At 40.2% G+C, this 24,860-nt stretch overlaps 2 protein-coding genes across 9 annotated transcripts in view; both read right to left on the bottom strand.

Moving 5' to 3' along the window:
* The window catches only part of LOC310759063 (uncharacterized protein), a 48,335-nt gene that overhangs the window by 18,689 nt on the left and 4,786 nt on the right, over window positions 1–24,860 (bottom strand). For 7 of the 8 annotated variants that reach the window (XM_083605877.1, XM_083605882.1, XM_083605880.1 and 4 more), the window contains exons 3-7: window positions 19,339–19,455; window positions 16,502–16,657; window positions 6,998–7,084; window positions 4,445–4,583; window positions 2,505–2,599 (exon numbers count right to left, since the gene is read on the bottom strand). In XM_083605877.1, coding sequence (XP_083462003.1) covers window positions 2,505–2,599; window positions 4,445–4,583; window positions 6,998–7,084; window positions 16,502–16,657; window positions 19,339–19,455 — 594 coding nt within the window. The remainder of the gene's footprint in view (window positions 1–2,504; window positions 2,600–4,444; window positions 4,584–6,997; window positions 7,085–16,501; window positions 16,658–19,338; window positions 19,456–24,860) is intronic. The other variant, XM_083605883.1, reaches the window with a different exon arrangement.
* LOC310759079 (activated RNA polymerase II transcriptional coactivator p15-like) lies at window positions 3,123–4,160 on the bottom strand. Its single transcript, XM_083605937.1, has one exon. The coding sequence runs from the start codon at window positions 3,965–3,967 to the stop codon at window positions 3,587–3,589; it is 381 nt and encodes a 126-aa protein (XP_083462063.1). The 5' UTR covers window positions 3,968–4,160; the 3' UTR covers window positions 3,123–3,586.

Here is a 24,860-nt window from a genome sequence, read left to right on the forward strand (position 1 = left end):
AATGCTACCAACTCCAGCAGCTGGAGTGAGATACAGGATCTGCTCCCTCTAATTGCAACCTGTTTATTGTGCCCCTTTGATGAGCTACATGACTGTCTCCAAGCTCCTCTAAGGCCATGTTCTATATACAACTTTGGTGTCAGAAATGGTATCAAGCATGCCAGTTTGTGGTGACCTTGAAAATTGTGCTCTTCTCAGAAAGTATCTTATGATTATGACTTTTTTTCAGGACATGATCATTATATGCTAATGTTCTACCACCTTTATTCTGTTTGGCTTTCTTTAACATGCTGTCAATCTTCAATCTTACACCAGAGCGTGGCTCCTTGGTCACCTTTCAGGGGGCATCGAGAGTCTCATGTTCTCTAAGCACCCACCAAGAACAGACTGAGGTGAATCTGCAAGTTCCTACTGAGGCATAACATGTAATATTGACATATTCCTTTTCACTTCAGCATGGTAACTGCCATCTAAAATGTAAAAAGTTATCCAGAAAGTTTAGAAACTTTATTAGATACCTCAAAGCTCATAATGATAAATGGCATGTCAGACTGCAAAATCATGTCTCCCCTTTTGTTAGAATTCAGAGAATGCAATAAATACTAGAGTAAACAATTCAAGTTGCAAATTAACCCTTTAGCCAGATCCAGGAACCTGACAACTTGCCCAAAGCACACTGCTTGGTACAGCGGACTGGAAGCATGATGTGATCATTACACAGAAGTGTGAAGAGCTCAGCCACCCTTGCATCCTTTTTTCAGGGCACAGCTGGTGAACAGTATACAGTTAAATGGAGAAGGGCAAGGGGAGATGGTTAAAGGGTCTAAGGCAACTTTGGATCATTCATTCTTCTTTTAACACTTTCTTCACTGCTCACCCTCTCTCCTAAGAACTCCTAAGTACATGTTATTTAAAGAAAGCTAAGTTCTGGACTGTGGTATCTCTGTCTGCTGACCCATGAGCTCAGAAACTCCAAGATGTGACTTGGGCCACAGATTCTGCACATGTTTCACACAAGACATCTTCACATGTACCAAAATAGTGACCCATCTGGTGTTACTCAGTTCTGAAACATTTCACAATGTGAGACAAGTCGCTGGGTCTTGTTATCTACAAGTGGCAAACATAATACAATAATATAGAATATAGAAACATGTGTACAGTGGTACCTTGGGTTACAAACACTTCCGGTTACAGACTCCGCTAACCCAGAAGTAGTACCTTGGGTTCAGAACTTTACCTCAGGATGAGAACAGAAATCGTATGGCAGCAGCAGGAGGCCCCATTAGCTAAAGTGGTACCTCAGGTTAAGAACGGTTTCAGGTTAAGAACGGACCTCCGGAATGAATTAAGTTCATAACCAGAGGTACCACTATATAGTATTAGCTGAACTCAGTTTAAATGAGCCAGAGAGCTTTTCAGATGTTGAGCATATTAAAAAACACCTATATTTTATCACCAGACTCTTCAAAATCTCCCATTTATGTTGAAGAGATCAGCCAGAATCCAAATGGTTGTGCTGAGAGATTCCAAAGATGAAATATAGTTTCAGAGCTCCCAGTCACCGCACTCCACTTTTGACTATAGCTCTACCTAACACCTGACAAACCACTCCTAAAAACCAGAGATTCTTGAAGGAGCAGATTCTTGTGCAGGGCAAAGCTCTGTGATCAGAAAAGGAAACTAAGCAACCCTCTTGAGCGCCATGGTAGAAGCAAATGGCATTAGCACACCACCTGCCCCTTTGCATCCTGACCACAGCAAATACTTCCTGTTTCCTCACCTCAGACAGGAAACTCTGTGCCACGGTACCCATTGCAGAACAGTTCCAGTCTCACAGAGGAAAAAGGGAAAGCAAGGGTTTAATCTGAATCAAGGTTCAAGCAGGACTTAGCCACGGAACCTCTTGTTGATGCCAGGTAATGAACAAGAGAGGGCACCAGACGTTGTGTAGACAGGTGTTCCCTAAAACACACAGGCATCTAGGGATGGGAAGATGCTTCCAAGCTGGTTGTCCCACCACTACTAGTTTAAGAAGTTAAATACTGAGCAGAGCGCCCTGCACAAAAGGTGTTTTGTGTACAATTGTGCTCCCTACCCCATGAAAGCAATTGTTGAGTTATCTACCTATAAAAATGTAGAATATTGAATCAAAGGAGTAAATAATTCTTATGGTCGTTTTAGGGAAATCTTCTAGCCTGGAGGGAGTCACTTGTGAATTATAGGTTGAATCCTTCTTAAAGTAGACTTACTGAAAGCAACAGGACACAACCTGATATCAACACAGTTCAGGAAGCCAGAGATTTTACAGGACTATAAAATGTAGCTTCATTTAGATATGTAGAAAAGTTAAAGCCTATTTAAGCATCACATGAAGCATCTTATCAGAGAAATCTCCCACCCACCCATCAAGCTGAGTTAAGACTGCTGACTATAATTAGAAGCCTCATAAAGTAGAGTGCTTAGAAATCCAAGGTTATAAACAGAAACACGTATTTGCTTACTTTTTTCAGGCTGCTACTGTTTTTAAAGCCATCAACAGGCTGGACTGGACTGGTTCTTGCTGAAGTTGACAGAGGCAAAGACTTTGTAGCTAACACTGTCGATTAAAAGCACAAAGTATTTAAGTCAATTGTTTTTTGTCATTTGTTGTTGACTCTTTGTGATTAATAACTCAATTAAGTATTACATATTACTAGCAAATTTGTATTTCCAGACGCCTATTGCTCTTGCTTCTTCACTCCAAAGTTTTGTTTTTGTTTTGTTTTAAACACATTTTTATTAAAGATTTCTTGGTTTACAAAAGTATGTGCAATGTCTCTCTTTTCAAGTTGCATTTTCTACAGATCAGTTTCATTTGTTGAGACATTAGTACTACATTAGGAAGAAAAGGGGAAAGAGGTGGAGGGGGCATGGTGAGTGGGGGTGGGGTCAGGTGGCAATGTTTCTATTCTACTCAGTGCATGTGTGGGGTTTTGTGTCAGCGTCGGTTGTGTGGGTTCTCTTTACTATTCGCTTGTATTCCTTTGGTGGTGAGAGAGGTTGGGGTTGGCCTAGGGTGTGGTTATTCATTTGTGGTTGGCTGTGGTGGTCTTGTTTTCAGGTGTGAGTGGGGTGGGTGGGTGTTTTTGGATCAGGTTAGCCATATTGATTTGTATGCTGTTGGTGAGTTCTTGTTGTTGTCTTGTTGGGCTGTGTATGTGATAAAGGGGAGCCATACTGGGGTGAAGGCGTCTTCCTCTATTTGTCCCTGTGTCAGTTTCAGTTTATCGGTTAGTTTTTCTAGTAAGGCTGTTTCTATACTATTTGATACCATTGGTCCATTTGATACCTGACAGGTCTCTCCAGTGTCTGGCTATGATGTTTCTGGCTTCTGAGAGTAGGTGGGTTAGGAGCTCTTTATTATTTTTTTTTCAGCTTCACCCAGAATACACTTTTAATGTACATTAAAAAAGTGATCATCTTGCAAATTGTTTTGCAAACCAAATATACAATAGCTTGGAAAACAAATAGTTTAGAAAATGAATGCCACCATGTAAAAAGACTACTTAAACCTATAACAGTAGAGTTTCTGCATGGCTCATCTTTACAGCTTTCTTACTGCTTCATTAATATCAGTAATCTGTTCCTTCAACTGGCTCCACCATTCTGGATTTAGAGAGATACCTTTTCTGCCAGGTTTCATTTCACCTTCTTGATACATCCAGTATTCTCTAATATCAATTAGGACTTTACCTTTAAAATCACGAACACTGACATATCTCATTTTACCAATCTGAAACATATTCTCATCTCTGTTGCTACTTTGCTTGGAGGAGGCAGCACCTTTGGAGCTTTCACCATTCTTCTGTTTCTTCACAGGCTTTTCAGGCACTGCTTGTTTTTTCATTTTCACCTTTTTGTCAACTTCACTGTCCGAATCACTGGCAGATGAGCTTGAAGACACAGGTTCTTTTGATTTCGACATTGTTCCACTCAGAGCCCGCTGCTCTCACTGCCTTCCTCTCGGCTTGCCTTTTTTATCCGTTATGAGCTCTTTATGATGTGAGTGGGCTTCACTGCAAAGTTGAATCTAGAGGGGGCAGTTTCTAGGGTAGAGCAGGCAGATAGGAGGCCACTTTTCTCCTGCCTGCAATTTTCCTCCTGGAGCTCCCTCTCAGGTGGGTTTTTAGACTCTGCTGTTTTTGGTTGTACAATCTCAAAAATAACACACACCCCCCAAAAAACCCCTAGCTGGGATAACAAAATTGATGGAGGGGGGGACTGCCAGAGGAAAACGTCATCATCAGGGAAAGCAGTTGTTCAATACAAGTGTGTACTTGAGGGTACTACTCTGATCTGAATGAATCTGCTTCCCACCAAGTTCATTAAATCTACACTGTTACCTATTTGGATGAGATATTTTTAGCTGTTCTAAAACGAAAACATTATAAAGATACTCAGCTTTTTGCCTTTATATCTGGAAGCTTTTCTTTGAGCTTTGAACCATGAATGCCTGCCTGGATGAGTTTCCAAAAGTTTTCATTGTCTTGTTGGTTCTTTAAGATTCCAAGTTTAGTTAATTCATTCTGCAATCCTATAATCTTAGGAGAGAATGAGAAAGAATAAGAATAAGAGAGGCATATGGACAAGCACCAAAACCAAATCTAACATGGTTTATTTTATCAAGTATCACATCTCAAATTAACCAGATACTGAATCGTGGGAACTGTGATACTTTTGGATATGCTATTTATGGTGGACAGAAACTGCCGGTTAGATTGGATTTTGCAAGGTTTGTAACGAAACCAGAAGCATATTGCTGAATTGTGTGTTTCCCTCTAGTCTTCTTTGCAGTTTATGGCATATCCATTAGCTAAAAAGCAGGGGCACAAGAGTGTCCTGGTCCCATTGTGGCTGCCTACCTGCCTGCAGATTAAGGGCCATCACATTAGCAGGATATATCTGATCCCTGTCAATTTAACAGGATTTGCATTTTATGTTGTGTGCTAAATACAGAAGTGGCTTCTAAGTGAAAGCAAATACAAATTGATTTAAAATATTGGTTTTGGGCATACAGCTTATAGTTTGCCTTGGTATATTAAAACAAACTCCAGTCAAAGAAGTTACAATATGTAATCCTTTTTTAACTGCATCTGTTCAAAGAAACTTTTATTTACAAATTTAAAAATCAATATAATCAGTCAGACTAGCTTTACTCGTTTCCCCCTTTAAAACAGACAATTGGATTTATTTTCTTCATCTGCTCTCATGAGTGTAAATTTCTTTTTCTTTCTGCAGAAGGTGAATATATTTTACATCTCTTCAGCTACCTTTACTGAGTGAGTTGGAAGCAAATGAGTTAAACAACAACAACAACAACAATAATAATAAAATTATACACCGCCCTTTCTGGTTTAAAAACCGCGCTCACGGCGGCTGACAGCAAATATAAAACATTGATTAAGATGCGACTTTAAAACTGCATAAAACAGCATAAAATACAACATAAAATGCAGCATCAATATCAATACAATTCAAAAATTCAGGGGTCATTTTGGAAAAAAACAAAACAAAACAAAAGCCCCAGTCAGTAGACATCAAATGATCACCAGGGCTAACTGGCCAAGTTGGTCCTACTAGGGCCAGCAAGGAGACCAAGGAAGAATTAAAATGTAGGGTCCCAGGAAGGGTTTCTTCATCGAAAAGGAAAAGGGAAAAGGGAATAGAGGGTCAGGCTAATTCAAATTGAAGGCCACGCGGCCTTCAACAATGAATGAAAGGTCTCTTGCTACAGACTAACAGGACTACTTTCTTGGAATTGGCAAGGAATCTGTTAAAGTTGCCATATACCTACAATCAAATTAAACAACTCAGTAACGGAACATAGCATACAGGGAAACAAACCATTAGAGAAAATTGCACGTAATGATAATATGTAAAAATATATATAAGTATCAGTGCATACACTACTTTAGAACTGAAAGTCATTTTTCTCCATGGTTATGACATGTATTCCTATTATGTATCCAAAAGTGAAAATCTGCATTTGAGAAAGTACTTTAAGATATGTAGATTAAGAGCTAGTTCCTGAAGATAAATTGCATTTTCACAAAGAGATGTGAGTAACTGTTTAAGATCAATTTGTAGTTCAAACAAAACAAAACAAAACAAATCTCCATAAGGGCAGCAGATCATCAAGAAGATCTGCATAAAAGTCAAAGTCTTACCCACTGTTTACTCCTTAGTTGATGCTGTAACTTAAAGCAGATATCTGCTAACAGCTGTGTAGCCAATTTTTAAATTTCAAGTTTATAATTTTCCTAGTGCTAACAAACAATTGTGGGGTAGTAGGGAGACTTGAACAGATATTAACAATGGGAAACAGTTGCAAGTTGTGGTCCTTCTTCTGGTTAGAGGCCTGGGAAAGTTAAAATCAATGTTAAGCTATATTGTGCTTGCTGTCTGGATACACAGAAGTCTGTAATGCCCATGAATTTCAGAAAGGATTTAATTGCTTTCAGTGCTCAGTGATACTGGTGTTCATCTTGTGTTGAGCAAGCAGATATATTGTGTTGTGTTTTAGATTACTTTTTCTGTGGATGAACGCTTTTCGTACATTATGGCTGTAATGTTTTATATAATATGTTTAGGCACTTCACATTTCACTATTGTAAATTGCTTTTGGAAACCTCTCGATACGTGAATTGCTTTGGGATGCTTTTGGATGTGTGATTATAATAAACTAACTAAGTAACCAAGGCGACTTCCAGAAACTCGTTTCTGGCTTCTGGCTGCTTGAAGTCCAGATCTGTAGGGTACTTCACTTTCACATTAGTCGCTTCTACCGTATGTGGCTGGCAGTGACAGATACAGAACCAACATCCCGTAAAAAAGAACACTTGGGTATTCCAAAGAAAAAGATAGCAATCTTTCTTGGGATACTTTCTAGTCCTTATAACACAGTCTAAAACCATCCACTTACAATAAAAAGAGCAAGCTGAGACCTGTACCTTACCAGGTAACTTTTTGAGTGTGGCATGGACTCCAGGTATTTTGTATCATGAGACAAACTGCAGACGGGCACTCTGGGACTGGAGATACACTTTTTCAAAAGAAGATAAAAAAAAATTTGGTCAGTATTTTTTCCCTAGTAGCTGGGAAACAAAGCTCAAAACAAATGACAAGTAAACATCCAGCCACAGGAAGCCATTAACAACAGTGGGCACCAATTAGGGCTCAGCAGGTATCCCTAACACCCCCTGGTGTTTTTGCCCCACCCCAAATGCTTTGACATAAGACTCACAGACTCAGGCTTAGGAAGCAGGCTGTTCCATTTACTCAGCAATTTGTAGCCACATATTCCCATTGATAGGCTTATAAAACCTGTTTGTAGTCTTTTTTTCTACTTCCCTTCAAGTTTGTGTCATTAGAAGGCACAATGACTGTCTGCCCAAAGGAAAATACTTTGGAGGCAAGAAGAAATTAAGCAGAGGCAAGAACCTCCTTTGTCTTCTCCATTTTCTTCCGTGTACAACAGTTATGTAGATTTAAAGCAATATTTGTTAAGAAAATGTTTGCTTTTTTTAAAAAAACAACAACCCTTCAAGCCTCTTCTTTATTGAAAATACTCTCAAAAAGGCAACACCTTAGCAGAATGGAAGGATCAAAATTCAGCAGAAGGCATAAGTAGCATACAGCTCAGTCCTAAACATGTTCACTTGGAAATGTTTTCGGTGCACAAAAAAGGAAGTGAGAGGAAACAAGTGAGCCTGAAACTTGCCATGACTCAGCCAAGAAGGAGGAAACGACCATTTTCTGTTACATCTGAACCAGGCCACTGAGTTGGACCATTGGCCCATCAAGCCCAGTGTTATCTGTTCTGAAAGCAAAGCATCTACAACACCTTTCCCATCACCTCTTCCCTGATCCTTTTAATGAGCAATTTCAGGCACCGAGCCTAGAACCATTTGCATGCAAGCTCTCAGTGAGTTACAGCCCCACGTCCACAAAGTCACTGATTAGCCTTAGAATATCCCTATATTCTCAGCCTCGTCCCCATCCACAACTGCGAAAATAAGGATAATACCAGACTACCATGCAGAGTTAATTTGTTTATTAAATGTGTATACCGACCGTTCAGAGTGGTTCACAACATAAAAAGGCAAGATAAAAAACAAACAAACATATAATAAAAACAAACCAATAATCTCACCTACTTAGTATTTATGTAGCATTTCACACACACGTATCTTGTTTTAACATTGACAACAATCATGGAAGTTTAAAGAGGGGCTGAGATCATATTGCAGACAAGTGGCGGTGACTGAGAAAGTCTGGCCTGCTTAATGCAATCTAGTGGGTACATGGCAGAGCGAAGAATCAAACTGGAGAGTTCCTGATCCCTTGTTTTGTCTCCTAGCAACTATAGGCTATTTTGGAAGGTACTATTTTAACAAGCTCGTCATCTACTGATCAAAGGTAGGCTGCTAACGGTTGATTGTTAAATTGTTTTAACTCTTCTCATTATAACATCATTTTTGTATAGGACTTTTGCTGTTGTGCTAATTATTTATAAATGGAAAAAAGTGAACCGGCACTTAAATGTGAGTGAATCAAAATTTAGGCATTAATTTGGTAACACTGGAGAAAAATATAAACTTAAGAGCAGTTCCTTTTGAAGCAGGCCCCTGTGAAAAAGCGAAGAAACTGATTCATGCACTGGACCTGTAAATGGATTATGAAAGCTAAAGCAAGCCTTTATGGGGTGGCAAGGGGGGGCAGCCTTTTACTACCACTTGATTGTTCTAACTTTCTCCGCACTTTAAAACTTTATAGTACCAATAAAGTTACTGAAATTCAAATGGTAGGGAGAAGAGCATTTGCCTGTATTTCCTTGTCATTTCATCATAGCCTAGCTCTGTTTTATTGCCGAACTCTTCCAGCAAGGAGGAACAACAAAATAAAGATTTGGAAAAAGTATTGAGAGGTAGAATATGCAGTTTTGCAGAGTGTTTTTGAGCCCCCTTGGTTGGCTCATTGAGCCTCAGAACATACAGCTAACATGCCTAATGAGTAGAGCGGCTGTGTTTATCCCCAAAGAATTACAATTCATCCATTTTGCAACCTCCCGCATCTGTTGCAATGCTGTGCTACCTTTCTTGTTACAATAGAGTGGTATCATTTCAAAGTAAGCATAGTAAATTGATTGTTGCCTTGAGGATGCTGTTAACTTTGCTGCCTGTATGCTAGCCCTTCTGTTTTATTTGAAAAATTCTGCAAGGTCCACACTTTGCTGTAGGCGATTGTATATCTGTCTCTGTGATATACAGCATTCAAAAAGAAATAACAGTCCAGCCAGGAAGAGATATATATAGCTGTAATGGAGAAAATGGAATATAGCTGTAATGGAGAAAATCACACATAATTTGAGATTTTGACAAGGACTGGAACCTCCAGACACTTTATATGATTTGGCATTTGACATACCACAAAAATACCAAGTATTTTCAAGACAACCCTTGTCACCAGCTTGGCAAATCTGGAACGATACATGAGCTGATAAGACTGATAGTCTTTACTTGGAGTTTGTTATTTTAACTCATATGCAACTACTCATTCTATGTGCCTATACTATAGTTTTGCTTTACGTCTTTTTTGCTTGTTGTTATAATTGTTCTCTTGGTTTTATATACATTGTAAAATGAGCTAAAAATGTAAAAGAAAGAAATACTGAATTAGGTTGGGGGTGTGGACAACTGAACATTTGCATTAATATTTTAAAATATGAGACAGCAGAAGTACATTTGGGCCTAAGCAGGCAGGTGGTGGAGCACTTGAACCACAAACCTATAATTCTGAATGAAATATCAAGTGTCAGGGAAGGGCTGTATCACCGCTTGTCTATTACTAATAATAAAAAATATGTTTATATGGCGCTCTTCTGCTTATATAGCAGAGGTGAAGAACCTGTGGACTTCCAAATGTTCTGGGACTCCATCAGTACCAGACAGCATGACCATTGGTCAAGGACGATGGGAGTTGCAGTCCAGAAAAATCTGGTGGGCCGCAAGTTCCCCATCACTATTATAGAGCAGTTTACACCAGTGAAAAATACAATACACAACAATCATGCTGTTAAAACAATACAAACTAGCCAACAAAAGTTATTTTCAAAAAAAACCCCACACAGCAGAATTACACTGTAAAACTCTACTGAAATAAATACATTACAAGGAAACCATCCAAATTTCACTCGGGGGAGATGCCACCACTACAAGGCCCTGTGTCTCACAAGGGCAGTTTTTATGGATGGCTGTAAGAATTCCCTTCCTTTGGAAATGCTGCTCCATCTTATGTGGAAGCAGCAAGTGTAATCAGTCCACAGGGGAGAGGCCTACCTAGCTCACCTGTGCCTTCGTAGGTACCTGACATCTAGAGCACTGGATGGAAGATGGTGCAATAAAAGCACTTTTCCCAGAGTCCCAAGATTATCTTGATGCTGAACTCTGCTGCTTCCTCGCTACCTGCAATGGAGCTATTAGTACATCCCCCCTACCCTGGAAGTACACTGTCTCGTTTCATCCGGCACTATCGATGTAACAAACTAAAACTGCACAACCCACCAAAGCTGCCCATTCAACCACAATCTGCATTGAAGTCCCAAATGTGTTGTGTGGGACCTGTATTGCATTTCCCAAATATTTTCTCAAGTACAGATTTTTAGATAGTTCTGGCGGACTGGAAAATGTGAGAGCACTGTAAAAGTCATCCACATACAGTTGAGGTTTCTGGAACCCCTAATGATCTGTTGAGTTACTTTCTCTGCCAGAGCAATGGACCGTACCCCTTGTGAACCACCCTGAGATCTACAGGTATAGGGCGGTATACCACTCCTGAATTGTATTTTCGTTCACAGATTCCCATTTCCTGGCTAACTCTCCCATACTATTCTATCATCCGGTGTTTATTCTCCCTCATGCACATCTCATTGGCTGCCTTTGGTAGGGTTGGGAAAAGCATAGGAAGAAGGTGTCTCGGCATGTGTAAAGGTGCCCAGATGTTTGCAAGGCATGGGTGTAGCTAGGATTTATGGGGGGGCAGCCTTCAAGTTAGGGAGGCAGAACCTCAGTTAGTTAAATACAGTGGTACCTCAGGTTAAGTACTTAATTCGTTCTGGAGGTCCGTTCTTAACCTGAAACTGTTCTTAACCTGAAGCACCACTTTAGCTAATAAGGCCTCCTGCTGCCGCCGCGCCGCCAGAACACGATTTCTGTTCTCATCCTGAAGCAAAGTTCTTAACCTGAAGCACTATTTCTGGGTTAGCGGAGTCTGTAACCTGAAGCGTATGTAACCCGAGGTACCACTGTACAGCCATACCTTGGTTCTCGAACAGAATCCATTCCGGAAGTCCATTCGACTTTTGAAAACATTCAAAAACCAAGGCTGCAGGAGCTTCCTGCACTCAATCGAAGCCGCGTCTGACATTTGGCGTCCAAAGAAGGTTTGCAAACCGGAACACTCATTTCAGGGTTTGCGGCATTCAGGAGTCAAAACATTTGAGTCGCAAGGCATTGGGGATCCAAGGTACGACTGTATTTTTACTGATGTACTTGACTGGGGTGGGACAGCTGCCCCCCTGCCCCCGCCCATGGGAGAAGGGAAAATTCAACACAGAGATGGATACTGTTTTGAAGCGTTAGCCTCATCTCAAGTTCCACACACAAAAACACAATACATGTTTGTAGAAATATGGTGCTTTTTGTTCCCCCACTGCAGGGGTCAGTGTTATTGCAAAGTTTACTTTAACACTCTTAACATGAACTTATCTATATAAAAAAATGCACTGAGTGAAATCTGTACAAAATGCAGTTGTATGAAGTAAGTGTTCTGGTTGTCACCGTTTACTATAAATAGTAATACTAGGCAATTTCAAAACAAAAGGAAATTTGCAAAGCTTGACACAACATACTAATGGGTTGTATCCAAAGTTAGTCATACTGAGATTAGGGCTTCTGGGCATGTCCAACATAGATCTATTCAGTTTGTCTACATTGAGCAGAAATTTGTTTGCTACAACCCATTGTGTCATAAACAGATTCAAATTAAATTAGAACGGTTCTTTTCTGTTGGCTAATCCCTGCCTCCAGCAGGACTTTTTCTCTCACTGCCTTAATTTATTGAAGTTTTATTTCTTAAAGAGAAGTCTTGTTCAGAAATGGTATATACTTTATTTCTGATGTTTTCAGAAGAAAGACAAACTTTTTTTAAGGGCAATTACTGAAGTTGTAATTAAAATTATTATTCTCCTTTCAGATGAAAGCAAAGTCCAAACTGTCATTCAAAATGACTATTCCATTCATGTCAACATTAAAAATAACAATTAAAGGAGTTTCTGGTCTCTTGGTAATCACACAACTATAAAGATAGTTCAACTCAGAATTTGCCTGTTAAATATGGATAAGTGTTTCCTTTAGAAGAGGAAATTCTCTTAAGGAAGTTGTTTTAAGATAAATAAAAGTTCAGGATGAAGCCAGCAAAAGGTGTGAAGGATTTCTCTTTGATTTCCCAATCTGTGTATTTGGGCTGAGACACATACTACATTTTATGCACATATTAATAGGATGCTAATAAGCCTACAGTCTCTGTTTTAACATCGGTTTGTAGAGACAGCCTGATATATTAGCCTTCTCAAGACAGAAGGCGTCTTCCTCCCACCTTGCAGTAAAAAACTCAGGCTCTGCTCTTCAGAGTCATATGAGGAGTCAAATGAAAGAAGCAACTCTTTATTTTTATACAGGTCTGCTTAGTAACTAAACTAGCCTCTTAAAACTGACTTGCCTTTTCAACATAGCAGTTCCAGATTATTTTAGAATATATAATGTATTTCTTCCCTGTGTTATTATGATTAATTGGACAAAAACTGTGCATAGTTGGTGTGAATAATAATTCTCATTTTTTAAACATGCAACTATGTTTGTGATGGCTGTTTAAATACTTGGTGAAAACCTGATGAACAATTCTGCTTGACCTGCTTCAATTCTTAAATATTTCAGAAATGTGCACAGACAGGAACAGTTTTTTTCTAAAGTTAATTTTATAACCATTTATGATGTCACAAAAATAGAAATGTATCGACTCGGCAGTAGAAAACAGAAATAGAAGAAAGTGTCTTTTTAGCCTTTTAAAATGCAATATCGTTATTTTCTTTTTTAAAAGTAAAATCAAAGTCCCGCAATGTATATGGAAGGTCCAAATGTGTATTGCTGAAGAAATTAATTTTGAATTTATACTTAATAGGCACTCTCAACACCAAGGAAGTCCATCTAAGATTGCAGCCATTAAATGACACTATTTACATCTTATATTATACAAAGGTAAACCAGAAAAAGCAATTTCTCTCTGTGTGCTTAATTCCTTCCAAACTAGTCAATGTGTTTTCAGTTTACCAGTTTCATTTGTTTTATTTTTGGATTCTCAGGCTTCACAATGAACAACTTATTTAAAAATAAATAAAATGCTTTAAAAACCTTGAACATACCAGAAAACACCATCATTTAAAAATTGGCATTTATTCTTAATGACCTGAATGTCATATTAGATATATGTTTGGGGGGGGGGGTTTGAAGCTCAATCCTGTAAATGGCAGAGGAGTCTTTAGAAATGCAGCAATTTGCCTTAGAACACGATAAAAAAATGTGCAAGCATCTCAAATAAAACAAGCATATGAATTACTATCTTGTGGGGTGCTGCCATGTCTGCAACATGATGCACAAGCTATTTGTACAGTTCTATTTGCACTGCTTGGTGCTAGCAGAAACACACACAACTCCTCCACAAATGCCTCTCTGAGTTGTGCGTCAGAAAGTACAAGTTCTTTGCTTGTGACTATAGTGTGAAAACAATAAGTACATATTCTATGTTTGGCCTTCTGTAAGTAATCCATACGTATTCAAGTACCAGCTCATTTTGCAACATAAACCTTTCCCCCAGACATTCAAGCTGCACAGGGTGCCTACGGGGAAGGTGGCAGTGGGATCACAGCAACAAACTCCATCTCTACCCTACATGAATTTCTTTAGAGCAGGAATGCGGAACTTGGGAAACTGCAGGTGTTGCTGGACTAAAACTCCAATCTATCCTTGCCAACATAGCCAAGGGTCAGGGATGATGGGAGTTGGAGTTGAGCAACTTCTGCAGGTCCACATGATCTCCACCCGCAATTTAGAGGTCTGAACAGAGCCTACATGTGTATAACCAATCTGTTTTGGATGTGAATTTATATTAGGCATGTATGTGCTTTTGTTATTTTAAACTGATTATGAACTTTATATTATAAAATTATAAACTTTTTGTTTATAATTGTTTTTATATGTGCAATTGTTTTCACTGTTTTTATATTTGTAACTGTTTATCTATGTTACACTCATGGGAAGTGATTCATAGATGAAATTATTAATTAATAATAATTAAATTAATAATAATTATTATTATTAATGGTGCTAAAAATAATACAACTGTACTGTATGTGAATATGTGGCAAAAGGGTTAAGTTTCAATAGAAGAACTGCATGGCGGGTTCTTGTGCTTGGTCTTTATGTTCCCAGAATCCATGTCCTCCTTTGAACATTAAACACTGGGATTTCAATTTTTTTTGGCTTATCAGCACAGCATCCTCCTTCTGGCAGGTCCTGGAGGTACCATTCCAATCATGCTACCTTTACGCCACCTGGTACTCCAAAGACCACATGATTCCTGTGTACTCTGCACACCAGACCAAGGAAGCCAGTGGGTCAGCACAGACAGAAGAATAAACAAAGCAGAGCAGTTTACAAAACTCTGAGTTAGCATGATTCCAGTCCGCCCCCCTTTTTTTTTGCAAGTTTTTGCAAGTTTTTGCAAGTTCACTAAGGGACCAAACTAGAAGCACTATATAGCAAAGATGGGGAACCTGTTGCTCTCCTAGACTACAACTGCCATAATTCCTGACCACTGGTCATGCCAGTAGAGTTAATGGGTGTTGAGCTGGGCCTGCTGGTTTGCTGCATGGTAGCCAAACATTCAGTTTGGTTGCATATTAAAGCATTTCAAAAGCAGTTGCAGTAACTGCTGATAGCCTGCTTCCTTCTTGCCTGAGAGAGAAACAACAATATTCTTTCTTTCAAATACAGGGCACCATAGAACAGACAAAGTTTGGAAGGAACTAAAGGTAAAGGGTAAAGGGACCCCTGACCATTAGGTCCAGGCGTGGCCGACTCTGGGGTTGCGGCGCTCATCTTGCTTTATTGGCCAAGGGAGCTGGCGTACAGCTTCCGGGTCATGTGGCCAGCATGACTAAGCTGCTTCTGGCGAACCAGAGCAGTGCACGGAAATGCCGCTTACCTTCCCACTGGAGCGGTACCTATTTATCTACTTGCACTTTGATGTGCTTTCGAACTGCTAGGTTGGCAGGAGCTGGGACCGAGCAACGGGAGCTCACCCCATCGCGGGGATTCAAACCACCGACCTTCTGATCGGCAAGTCCTAGGCTCTGTGGTTTAACCCACAGCGCCACCTTCTAGCTTGTCTAATAAATTCACGAGGCTAAAATGAGGACTGCTGGCACAGCAAAGGCTTTCAAGATCAAAAAGAAGTAAAATCTTCAGCAGATTTTAGGGTCCCCAGTCAATTTCTCCCATGTGCATGGAGGGATGGGTATTTCGACTCTGCACTGTGAACAATGGGCTCCAATGAGCTACATTTAAGACCCTGTGTGCACCAGAAGGTTTGTGAAATTTGTGGGAAGCTCTCAAGTAGGATATGCTCTTGACTTGTTATTTGATTCCACCCCCAGCCCTGCCTTGGCACATACCATCTGACATCCATGCATGCGTATGGTTGCCCAATTTCTGCAGTTATCTAAGACACCTTAGTGCCTAGAAAGGCAAAGTAAGGCCCAGGGGCCTTCTAAATCCAGCCAGCGGACGGTCCGAGAATCAGCATGTTTTACATGAGTAGAATGTATGCTTTTATTTAAAATGCATCTCTGGGTTATTTGTGAGGCATAGGAATTTGTTATTTATTTATTTATTTCAAAATATAGTCCTGCCCCCCACAAGGTCTGAGGGACAGTAGACTGCTGAAAAAGTTTGCTGACTGCTGCCTTAGTGCATCAAAAAAAGGAGTATTTCAGCGAAGTAGTTTAACGATGAAACATACAGATTCTGCCATTTTGTAAAGGCCAAAGCAAGAATCTTTCTGTTGATAGGCTAGCTTGCAGTGTTTACTAGAACTGCATGCAAAAACGTTTTTGCACAGGACCTGACAGAACGTTCATGAAAAGCTTAGACAACGCTAAAAGGAAATGTTGACTTTATTGTACAACTCTGCACAAAATCAACAAAACACATGGGGGGGGGCTCTAAAAGCTTTCTCCTCTCTGTGGCCATGATTTATAAGACCTCAAAGTCAATGCAAATTCTCAATTGGGCAAATGTCAACCAGGCAACTTCTCCTTTTCCTTCTACAGAATATAATCTCCTACCTTTTTCATTTTGTGTTTAAGAAGTTGTTGGCCTCTGAGATCAGACATCTCGATCTGAATTCGTTGCTTTCTAACCTTCTCATTCAACAACGTCCTGTAGCGTTTACTCAATAAATTTTTCAGCTTATACATGTTCTCATAGGTTTCAAGATACCGCTGAAATGAAAGAGATTTTCAGCATTATATTTTTAGATTCTCATGGAAAAAGCCAAAGAGATGTTTAATTTGCAGGAAAATCATAATAGGGAATTTGCAAGAGTAGATCCACTTGGCAGTTTTCTGCATTGCCAAACGAGGTGCTTTGAAATCCTTTATACAGAATTCCCAGGGTGGTACAGCAGCTAACCAAAGCACTTTTCGTGCAATCAATTTAGACTGCAACAAACCAGTTCTGTGCGTGATCCAGGTCATTTCCCTCTAGAAAGTGCTTCAGCTTGGAAGGTATCACATTTTGCAAGCACTCAAGCTATAACCTGCTACTGCTAAGAAAGTATTATTCCCCCCTCCAAACAGGGCGCTCCTCTAGTGCAATTCTTCACTGCCACCTACTGTCATACCTTTCTATTGCACTTTAATCGGGATGAGTAAATACGTTTTACATCAATGTGACACCTTTACTCTAGTATATGGCAATAAAGCCTCTTTATGCTGCCCTTAATCCATGCATTCCCAAATACATATTTTTTCTTGCGCCATGCAACCTTACACCCACCAAAGTGTAGTTCCATGTCAAAGAGGATATTCTGTGAAACATCACAGCATTTGTACTAGAAGCCATGTGGCTTCTTTAAAACCCCTTTCAATAGTCGCACCATTTTTCTTGTGATAAATTGCTATTATAACTCTTGTTGCTCCATACAAGTCTAGATGACAGAATGCTTGTTGCAAAAGAAACACAGGCTAAGATTTATTACTGGCATATGTACTTCTCCTTAAAACTGACATTCCTTCAATACTGCACAATGTCAGAGTCATTGTTTTTAAAGGTGTTTTGTAAACATTTCTTCTTTTTTCTTTTGATGTATCGTCTTTTCATTGCGTCAATAAATTAAAGCCTCTATATTACATTAACAACCCTAAATTCCAACCTTAACCATTGAAACAGCACTTCTGTTGTAAGAAGTACAACTTTGTACTTCTTAGTGGAAATAATAAATGCTAGGTATTTATGGTGAGCCTCCAACAGATGGTGCTATTGAGTGCTTAAATGCAAAAGTCCAAATTTCATTCAATGTGTAGCTTTATTCCTTTGCCTATTTGTGAGATAAAATCATACTTTTTCTGAATGATTCTGGAAGACACCACAGTTCCTATAACAGCAGGTTTCTGTAGTTCACTAGGTGGTGTTGGGCCACTCATGGTCTCTCAGCTTTACAGTTGTGCTTGAGAATAAAATGGGGAAAGGGAGAACCATTTACTCCACCCCGAGTTCCTTGGTGGAAGGATGGGTTATGAATTGAATGTATGAATGAACAAACAACCATGAAATCATTTAGCAATTCAACACAAGAAGGTATTTCTGCAGAGTATCCCAGATCTCTTCCCTGAATCAACTTCCTTTGGTCTGCATAACCCTTATCGAGGGATTAGCAAAATAGTTCTACCCAACTATTCAGAAAGCATACTTGTCTCACCTTCCAGCAGTTTTTGGACCACTGAGCATTAAGACGCAGAAATCTGGTAAGCAGAAATCTCTCACTTAATTTCTCTTTAATGCAGTGAGCAACTGAGAAGTTCAAAAGTTTTACTCCAATTGACAGGCAGGCATTGATTTTAATGATTTGAAAACAATTTGGTGAGTTCTTGGGAAAACTGCATTTTTTACTTTTACATGCCCCTCTTTGATTGTTTTTCCAGGAGTGTGGGAGCTGCCAATTTTTGACCAGCTCAACACTTCTGGGAGAACATGTAAAATGACCCAACATGAACAGGGTCTGATCACATGTCTCTGTCACATGGAATGAGCACTGAAAGGGCTGCTTCTTCAGGAGGTGTGAGAGGGAGTATGCAATTTACTCTGTCTGCTTGGTTGGGTCATTTAAACACTCACTCAGCAGGGCTTAACAGGAACTGCTTGCGGCTCAGGGGCTTGGAGAATGTCCAGAAGGACACTTTTCATTACAACTATTTAGGATTCTACACTTCTTCAGGGGTTTTGGTTGTTTTTTGTTTTGTTGTTCAAACAATAATGCCAGTTTAGCTAGGGCCACTCACCACATAATTTCTAGCCACTAGCTTGGGAGTGGATCCTGGGAGTTTTAGTCATAGCTGTCAACTTTTCCCTTTTCTTGCGAGGAATCCTATTCGGAATAAGGGAAGTTCCCTTAAAAAAAGGGACAGCTATGGTTTTAGTTCAACAAGGTATGGAAGACACCAGGTTCCCCTCTTCACCCACCCAATTTAAAGACTCAACAACAAATAAAAATTATATTCTTTTTTAGTTTCTTGCAAAAGAAAATTGGAAGGGCAACAATGGCATAGTATAAACTGAATCAATACAAGCTCCTCCCATATGACTAGGATCTCTCAGCATGACTGAAGTGTTCTACCCACATCTGAAGAACCTGCATACTGAATGGGCTGGCTGCATATTAGTCAAATGCTCCTGTTTGACATAACAACACAGAACAGTAGAAAAGTCTCTGTCCTTCCCCATTAGCCATGACGTAGGGGTCCATGCCTAGCTAGCAAACAGAGCTTAGAAACTGGCTCCATCCCACATTCAAGATACAGAAAATGGGCTACCTGTAGTAACAGCTTCTCTGGACACATTTTAAGCTGCACCTTCACAAGTAGAGAAATCATCAAACACATCATTTATCATGGTGGACTGTTACCTTTTCTTGCAGTGACCGCTGGATGAGCTCATCTTTATCTTCATCACTTAAAACATGTTTGTTGTTTCTTGGCCTCCTTTTATCGTCTGTTTCTATCGTTTGCAGGTTTGGACCATTCTAGACAAAAACAAAGTACACAAAAATTGAAATCGAGCAATTGCTTTTAAATTTGCCTCTCACCCTAACACCATATTCACATTCTCTTGCATGGCATCAGATGATACAAGCATGTTATGTACATCTGAAAGGTAACTAAAATTTCCTCCCACCCCATAAGACATTGCAAGCATATTTTCAAGTGCAACTCAGATTTTAAAAAATAAAAACATTGCTTAAGGTCTCTCTTATATGTAAGGGAGGCTGTGTGGGTCTCCAGGATGCTTGTGGGGTGAATCTTAAACAATAGAAATTCAGCATTACAGTCCAGCGAGAGGAAAGCATGCTCTAATAGCCCTCCTTTGTGCCAGGACTGTAACTAGAGGACTAAGTAAGTTTACTTACTGGTTTTTACAAGCCTTTTATATTTGCTTGTTGCAGTTTAGCCTGAGGCAATATGCTTCTGCATACGAGTTGCTGGAAACCACAGGGAGAGAGAGGGCTGCTGTGCTCAGATCCTGCCTGTGGGGTTCTGGTTGGCCACTTGAGAATAGCATGCTGGACATAACATTTTGAAACCATGCAAGAAGTAGATAGCACTGGATTATGCAGGCCTGAAACTATCGACTTGGGGATGCACTTTCTGTTTGGAAAACACTGTGGTGTTGTTTTTTACAACTCCATAAAGTTGATGTACACCAAAACTCTAAAAATGGACCAGCAGAGCTGCCACAGGTCACTACTTATGTGCTGCCTTATGCTGAGGTGACCTACACACACAAGAAAGGGTTCAAGATATTTTTTGCAAAGCTGCATTCAGTGACAAGGGTCCTACTGGAGTTTCCCATTACTCCATCTCCGCACCAGGAGAAGCCACAACAATTGAATTTCTGCTGGCCATGCAGATGTTGAAGGCAAAGGAAAAGGTGGCAAACCTATTCAGTTCCACTGGTCTGTGTTTTTAAACGGTCTGAAACAGAATACCGTCAAAAGGCGCAGGATCGGAAATCCAACTCCAAGAAAACCCAACCACTAATTAAGTACTTAGATGCCATTTAAAAAGGATATAAAATGCATTTGTTAGCAAAGCACAAATTAACTGTTACAAGCTAAATTCAGTAAATAAGTGTGAGAAATGCCACTGGCTTTGAGGATAAATAAACCTGGTGTTCTCCTGGAATCTGCACATCACATAAAGGTAAAGGACCCCTGACAGTTAAGTCCAGTAGCGAACGACTCTGGGGTTGCAGCGCTCATCTCGCTTTACTGGCCGAGGGAGCCGGCGTTTGTCCACAGACAGTTTTTCCGGGTCATGTGGCCAGCATGACTAAGCCGCTTCTGGCGAAACCAGAGCAGCACATGGAAACACCGTTTACCTTCCCGCCGTAGCGGTACCTATTTATCTACTTGCACTTTTGGGTGTGCTTTCGAACTGCTAGGTTGGCAGGAGCTGGGACAGAGCAACGGGAGCTCACCCCGTCGTGGGGATTCGAACCACCGACCTTCTGATCGGCATGCCCTAGGCTCTGTGGTTTAGACCACAGCGCCACCTGCGTCCCATTGCACATCACATACATGACCCTAAATCACCCCTACGTGGTGCTGTGCAGGATTAACTGTGGTCACCTGCAATGCAGAATGGGTGAAGCTACATCTTTAATAGCCTATGTCATGTTTCAAGTGCATATCTGAGGTAGACAGAAGTTGACCAAACTTGTCTACAAATTCAGTGTTCTGAGGAATTTTTTTTTTTAGTTGCGTGCCAAATCTGAATCTGGTGGTGTGTGTTACCCTGGCAAAACTGAGCTTTCTTTAAAGAGGAGCAGAAATGAACTTTCTCTAAAATATATGATCAACACTGCATTTTAAAAAAATGGAATAAGAGCATCATTTACACCTACTGGCTCCCAGATAAAATAAATGAAAGAGGAACATATGACTTAAGAATTTGGGGTAACACATTTAAATAAGAAAATCAATTCCTTTTTCTTTTTTAAGAAAGCACGTGTACGGCAAAAATTTCTTGTCAGTATCAGAAACTTGAGCATATTCATTCTCCTGAATAATGCATTGCAAATAAGTCAGAAAACAATATGAGTGAACACAATGAGAAATAAGAAATGAAGTTCAAAGGACATAAGCAAAACAAAATTACTTGTAAAGAGTAACTTGTATATAAGACATCTTTCCAAACTTAAAAAGTTCTTAAAATGATTTCCCCTCTCTGTTTATAGAAGGAACCTTTGTCTCTGGATGAGAACCAACATACTGCTTAATAAGCACATTGCTCAGATTGGCAGGAACTCTCCTCACATTGTGTGTCATTCTTTGCTACCAAGGACACACAGCAAACATGCATAATCCTGGCCATTCCCAGAAAGGTCTACTTGTGTAAAGCCTCAGAGTTTACAAAAGGGGCCAGAGGGATGGAGCAGCCCTGCAGAGGCAACAAAATCGAAAGGGGGGTGGAGGAAATTTTTAAGTAGCCAGGAAGTTCAACCTTCCCACAACGGTAGAAAAACTGAGTTGTAGTTATGAAAGGTCTGCAGTTCAGTACAGTAGTACCTCGGGTTAAGTACTTAATTCGTTCCGGAGGTCCATTCTTAACCTGAAACTGTTCTTAACCTGAAGCACCACTTTAGCTAATGGGGCCTCCTGCTGCCGCCACACCGCCGGAGCACGATTTCTGTTCTCATCCTGAAGCAAAGTTCTTAACCTGAAGCACTATTTCTGGGTTAGCAGAGTCTGTAACCTGAAGCGTTTGTAACCTGAAGCGTATGTAACCCGAGGTACCACTATACATTGGACTGAGAGGAGAAAAATGAAGGGAACACATTGATAAGCCAAACCCAGGGATGTTCTGCAGTCAAGGAGCCTGACTCTAAAAGACAAGCTGTAGCTGCTGCAACTCAAAAAGTATTTTTCATGCTCCCAGCTAAAATAGAATCATATGCTTCATCATCTCACCCCATCACACTATACACAGCATCTCTGTATCATATATTTAGGCCAATACAGAATTCAGTAGTTGCGGTTTATTCAATGGTGTCACGCCAATAGCACTGTAGAACATGAGACTCTTAATCTCAGGATTGTGGGTTCCATCCCCGTGTTGGGCAAAAGATTCCTACATTGCAGGGGGTTGCACTAGATGACGCTTCTGGCCCCTTCCAACTCTACAATTCTATGACTTCTACGGATGGGCAGGATTAAGTGCTGACAGACTCTGACACAAAAGTCAACGTACCAGCTGTGGCCTTTCAGCCATGTCACAAATCTACGGCTTAATTCCAAAAGCTGCTATTTTCGTGTAGAGGAAAAGGTAAACGTTTAAGCGGTACATGTGTTTCTTCCACAGCAGGGCAAATAAAAGTGGGGTTGAGGGATTTGATTTAGGAAAACAGTGCAGTGGAAAGGGCTCTACTCCACAGTGTCCAGCTGCTTTTAACTGTTTTTAATATAGGAGAACTAGTTATGGATCTAGTTATGTGATTGGGCCCCAAGAGACACCATAGACAGATTAGAGGAATGACTGATTCGTTCTAGTTACAGATAGGTAGCCGTGTTGGTCTGCCATAGTCAAAACAAAACAAAAAAAAAATTTCCTTCCAGTAGCACCTTAAAGACCAACTAAGTTAGTTCTTGGTATGTGCATGCACACGAAAGCTCATACCAAGAACTAACTTAGTTGGTCTTTAAGAACTAACTTAGTTGGTCTTTAAGGTGCTACTGGAAGGAAAAAATTTTTTTGTTTTGTTTTGATTCGTTCTAGGGATTGTACGTGCGACTCTTTAACTTCCAGCTCTTTTCAAGGCAAAACCGGGACACTGTGCCTTAAAAGAGAAAAATATCATCCCTTACCAGCACATTTCACAACTATTTGAATATCTCTGTTCCAGTGAATGGGGTGCATTTCTGAGCAGGCGCCTAAGATAACATCACCCTACTGGGATCAGAGATGTGTGCCATATGATTATATCCTTATTCCAGCATTCTTCCACTTTTCAGAAAAAGCACCCACTTGAACTTGAAGCTGTAACAAGGGGCTTATTTGTAATTTATATGTCTGATTTCCCCCCTGCCCCTGTCCCAAGCTCAGACATGGTGAGCTTCCAGTCTGTTGGCCAAATTAAGCTCCAAAGACCATTTCAAAGGGGTTGCCTCTAACCGACCATTAGCTCTCAGCTAAAGGGAGCCAGGTACACCAGGAGTCAGTCTTCAAAGGAGGTTGCTCTATAGTAATTTCCTCTGAAGTTCTGAAAGGTGTCAATCATCTGATGACATTATGATGCCAGATGATTGACATGCAGGTGGTCCTGCCCACCTGCCAAAGTTGTCCATAGTGAGTGGGGAAGATAAAGACCTGCCAGTCTACTGGGCTACTCCAGCTATCAATGATCATGTAAGGATGCACTTTTTAAACCTGGGTGTACTGGATTTACAAGTCACCACTGCTTCTGCAATACTCAGGAGGGGTGCCTCAACTAGATTTAACTTCAGTGTTAATAAATAGGGCCTGTTTGCATCCTTCCTCCACACTTTGCAATGAATGGCTATATTTATCGCCTCGTTACTATGGCAATATTATGTATGATGTATGCCACTTTCATCCTTTTTGCGCTTGTAACAGATCCTTTTTGCCTCTTGCTTTGAAGGTGTTTCTGGCTCTAAAAGTGATGTTTTAGAGTAGAAAAGGACTTTTTTTTTTTAAAAAAAGCTTTTACATACAGATCTGTGCCTTTGACAACACCCCAGACACTGAAATAGCATCGTGTACCTTCATGGTAATAAAGGTAATTCATTAATACAGGGTCATTAGGAGAGTTATCAGCGCTGCTATAAATTAATTCTCCCCCCTGCTCCAAAATCCATGTTAGGGCAATACCTTTATCAGACCAACCAAAAATATCACAAAATAGGGTGCATGCTTTCGTGGTCTCCAGAACTCGTAATCAGACTAGATCAAGGTGGCCCAACTTTTTTTGGCATCATGCCACGTTCGCTATGACCAAAGCTCCCCAAATTATGCATAAATTAGTCCTCTTTGATACAGAGTCATGCAAAGAAGAAGAAGAAGAAGAAGAAGAAGAAGAAGAGGAGGAGGAGGAGGAGTTTGGATTTGATATCCCGCTTTATCACTACCGGAAGGAAAGGGAATATGCCTCAATGGTCAACAAGTCCAAAGGCAACCGTAAGCTATCCTAGACCTAGATCTTGATGGAGGATATGAGAGCATTCCCTTTTTGTGTAACTGGGATTCTCCTCAGCCTGGCCTGTCTTATCTGTTTTCAATTTGTATCTATTTACAGCAAGCCACCAATCAGAGAAATCATTTCAGTAGTGCTTTTGTTTTTCCTTGTTTGCCTTGTAACTTCTGTACATAGTGAATTTGGGCTGAAAAACAATTAAAATTTGTAATGGAGAAG

This window comes from Podarcis filfolensis (assembly GCF_964270895.1).
Source record: "Podarcis filfolensis genome assembly, chromosome: 3".
Classification (NCBI taxonomy): domain Eukaryota; kingdom Metazoa; phylum Chordata; class Lepidosauria; order Squamata; family Lacertidae; genus Podarcis; species Podarcis filfolensis.